At 36.1% G+C, this 3599-nt stretch overlaps 1 protein-coding gene across 2 annotated transcripts; it reads left to right on the forward strand.

The window, feature by feature from the left end:
- Positions 1-513: 513 nt before the first annotated feature.
- LOC140971480 (20 kDa chaperonin, chloroplastic-like) lies at positions 514-3079 on the forward strand. 2 transcript variants are annotated; one of them, XM_073433760.1, is made up of 6 exons: positions 514-671; positions 753-963; positions 1518-1697; positions 1776-1931; positions 2525-2602; positions 2769-3079. In XM_073433760.1, the coding sequence occupies exons 2-6, from the start codon at positions 778-780 to the stop codon at positions 2940-2942; spliced, it is 774 nt and encodes a 257-aa protein (XP_073289861.1). In that variant the 5' UTR covers positions 514-671; positions 753-777; the 3' UTR covers positions 2943-3079. The 2 variants fall into 2 exon arrangements, with proteins under 2 accessions (XP_073289861.1, XP_073289862.1); XM_073433761.1 differs by having other exon boundaries at positions 519-627.
- Positions 3080-3599: the final 520 nt, after the last annotated feature.

Consider the following 3599-nt stretch of genomic DNA (forward strand, 5'->3'; position numbering starts at 1 on the left):
TGTTCAAACTCCTCATAAAAATTCTATCGTAGAACGAAAACATCAACATTTATTCAATATAGGACAATTAACACACACCTATCATGTTCATGAATAAATATTTTGAGCGTGAAGTTTACTAGTAGCCCAACTATGGACAAAACGCGTGTCACAGCTATGGACAGAACAACACATAATGATGAAACATGGACATGATTTTTTGTATATGTTAAATGAATGTAAATCAACCTATAGCTATTTCAATAGCTGAGACATGATTATATGTTCGTAAAACTCTTGTGAGCATGTTAACGAGTCAATTTTATGAGACAAATCTTCAACTCAACATAAAATATAAAAAAATTAATATTTTTTTATGTAAAAAATATAATTTTTGTTGTAAATATAAATAGAGTTAAATTATATCATTAATATAGATATGTGACATTATCTAATATATTATAGATTTATTATTGGTGGTGCAAAATAGATGAGCGAGCTACCGAGCACTTCATCTAAATATGTTTCTAGAAACCTCTACGAAATTGCAATAAACCCCCTCAATCGAAAACCTTTTATCTCCTAGGGTTTTGTTATCCTCTTCCCCAACAGTAATTCACAAACCCACCTCTCAGAACTATACTCCAAGTCATACTCTCCTCTTCGCTCTGCAATAAAATTTCCTACTCGAGGTATTATTTGATTTTTTTTCAAATCAACTGTGGTTTGCGCTTTCTTGGTTCTTGTTTTGACGGGTTTTTCATTTTCTTCAGAATTTTTTGACAGCGAGAGCAAGAAATGGCGACTACCCAGCTGACTTCCGCCGCATCTTCGATTTCAGCTAAAGGGTTTACCTCGTTTGAAGGGCTGAGGGCTTCAAATGCAGTTAAATTATCTTCGTTTTCACCTTTGAAGCTGAACGGCGAGACCCGTAGGTCGTTCCGTGGTCTTGTTCTTAGGGCTGCTACAACTGTTACCCCGAAGGTTCCTTTGTAGTTCACTCCTTTTTTGCTCTCGGTGCTGTTATTTGTTGAATTTCTTACCATGTTTTCATTGATTCTAAGTTTATGTCGTTTTTTATAATGCTCTAGAACGTTGTTTTATGAAGTAGAATGTTGCTTTATGAATTATTCAATTGTTTGTCAGATAGCTGGATATTGTCAAATATATGCGGTTTGCAGTGTTGTATTGGGATGTCTTTGAGTAGATTCTAGTTAATTTTCTTTATTGACTATGTTAGGTTGATTGATCGAGAATTGTCATTATTGATCTTTCTTGCTTTTGTGTTCCACACAGTACTTATTCACTCCACGGCATCTTTATTAGGTGGTGTAAACTGAACTTGAAGATGGATTATATAGAGCTCTAAAATTCGAAGATGCACTGATTTTGATATGCACACTAAGTTCTAGGTCGATTGAGTGAGAGACTATCACCGATAGTATTTACTTCTGCACCAAAATGCACAGGCGTGGTCTTGTTTTTTAAGAAAAATGCAATGCTAATGCTGACCAAACTTTATGTTCCCAACTCTTCAGTACACATCACTCAGGCCTTTGGGTGACAGAGTGTTGGTGAAAATTAAGGCGGCTGAGGAAAAAACTTCAGGAGGTATCCTGTTGCCAACTACTGCGCTCTCAAAACCTCAAGGGGGTGAGGTGGTTGCTGTTGGAGAGGGACGTTTAATTGGAAAAAATAAGGTGGAGATTAGTTTGAAGGTATGATCAGATCTTTTTAGCGTTTTATTGTTTTACACAGGTAATCACTCAGACTTACCTATTGATATCTGTGTTTAGACTGGCACCCAAGTTGTGTACTCGAAGTATGCCGGTACAGAAGTGGAGTTCGATGGTTCGAATCATCTCATTCTTAAGGAAGATGATATTGTTGGTACTCTTGATACTGATGACATAAAGGATTTGAAGCCTTTGAATGACAGAGTTCTCATAAAGGTTAGTTATTCCTTCAGTTTACTGTGTCTACTTGTGATCCATTTATATTCATACAAGCCTTGTTGCACTGACACACAGTGTGTTTGTTATCAATTATTTGTCTGATATCGTTGTATGTCGGAAGTTGGAAAATTTTGTGCTGAACATGACTATTATTTTGGGACATTCAAATGGTGATTTTCTTGAAAGATTTAAACTTGAGCGTCATGTTGATAACTAGAAAGAGTAGAGCCATTTTTGTAAATTTAAGCGATGACATGATGAGACCAACATGGAACTCTATGATGCTGTGTCATGCAATAGATTCACTCAATGGTACTCTTTCTTTTATGATTCAGAACATGAATAGATATATAGATGGTCGCCTTCATACTGCAAAAAAAGTGATTCTGGTTATTTGTTTGTTCTCTAGCTTAAAATAAAATTCGATAATGCCAGAATTTTTCCTGGAATGAGACATAATCCAAAGCATCCCGAGTAGAGAAACAATGAAAGTACATGTAGATAATTTTGTATAACCTTTATTGATCGTCGGTACATGCTCAGCATACCGTTATTACATTTGATGCTCTTTAACCATTTTTTTATTTTAGGTGGCTGAGATTGAAGAGAAAACTGCCGGTGGATTGTTCTTAACTGATGCGAGCAAGGAGAAGCCTTCCATTGGCACGGTGAGTAATGGTTATTGAACTTTAAAAAGGTTAAGACAGGATTCAATGAATCAATGTTGTTCGAAATTCTTCATTTCTTGATGTCTTTTGACAAGTTTATAGCACGTGCCGGAAGCCATGCATATAGCGGGGACAAACTTTTACAATTTTTACCCTTAAATTACAGGTTGTAGCAGTTGGTCCTGGGCGCCTCGATGATGAGGGCGATCGGAAGCCATTGTCAGTTGCCCCAGGAAATACAGTTTTGTACTCGAAATATGCAGGCAACGATTTCAAAGGTAGTGATGGTTCCAATTACATAGCACTGCGTGCATCCGATGTAATGGCTATCCTGTCCTGAGTTTCCGTCAGGTCTTTCTATCGCCGCTGTAGTATCCGCAAATGGTTAAAATAGACACTGCTGTAATTTATAGCCGAACATGGTTTCTGATGATTCCATCCATGAAATGTTTTGGCATAATATTTGTTGTTTTCGAAGTGTTGCTCGTTTCTTGCTTTCTGAGGCCTGTGGCGTATCTTGTTTCAAAGTCTTGATTGAGTTAATAAAAGAAGAGCAGTCTCGTAGCATTTTCTTTGCAGATTACGTGTGAAAAATGGTGTTATTTGCACGCACCCTATTTTATGTAGCTTCGAAAGTAATTGGATGGCTAAATCAAATTATGTATTGTAACAGTTGATTTAATTAAATCTCGAGTCGAGCCTTTCAAAATTGGGTCATAATTTGGACCAAAAGGGTTACCTGAATTCGGCTGGACTGTTTTGGAATAACACTGACAATTTGCATGCTCGTTTAGTAAACTTTATTCTTTTCGATTACTTTTATGGATTATCCCTTCAAAATCACTAATTATTATTTAATTACTATAATTGATATGATCTATTTAAACTCTTTAATTTTAATAATTAATTTGGATATTTTTTTTTTACTAATTGCCATCGCTAATGGAAAATTCGAAGGTTATTGGGAGTGGAGTGAAACTCTCTCCTTCCATTTGCC

The sequence above is a fragment of the Primulina huaijiensis genome, chromosome 2, assembly GCF_012295235.1.
Source record: "Primulina huaijiensis isolate GDHJ02 chromosome 2, ASM1229523v2, whole genome shotgun sequence".
Classification (NCBI taxonomy): Eukaryota; Viridiplantae; Streptophyta; class Magnoliopsida; order Lamiales; family Gesneriaceae; genus Primulina; species Primulina huaijiensis.

Coding starts and splice junctions, on each gene's coding strand:
- LOC140971480 (XM_073433760.1), top strand. CDS start 778: ATGGCGACTACCCAGCTGACTTCCGCCGCATCTTCGATTTCAGCTAAA. Junction 964..1,517: donor CTACAACTGTTACCCCGAAG/GTTCCTTTGTAG, acceptor CCAACTCTTCAG/TACACATCACTCAGGCCTTT. Junction 1,698..1,775: donor AGGTGGAGATTAGTTTGAAG/GTATGATCAGAT, acceptor ATCTGTGTTTAG/ACTGGCACCCAAGTTGTGTA.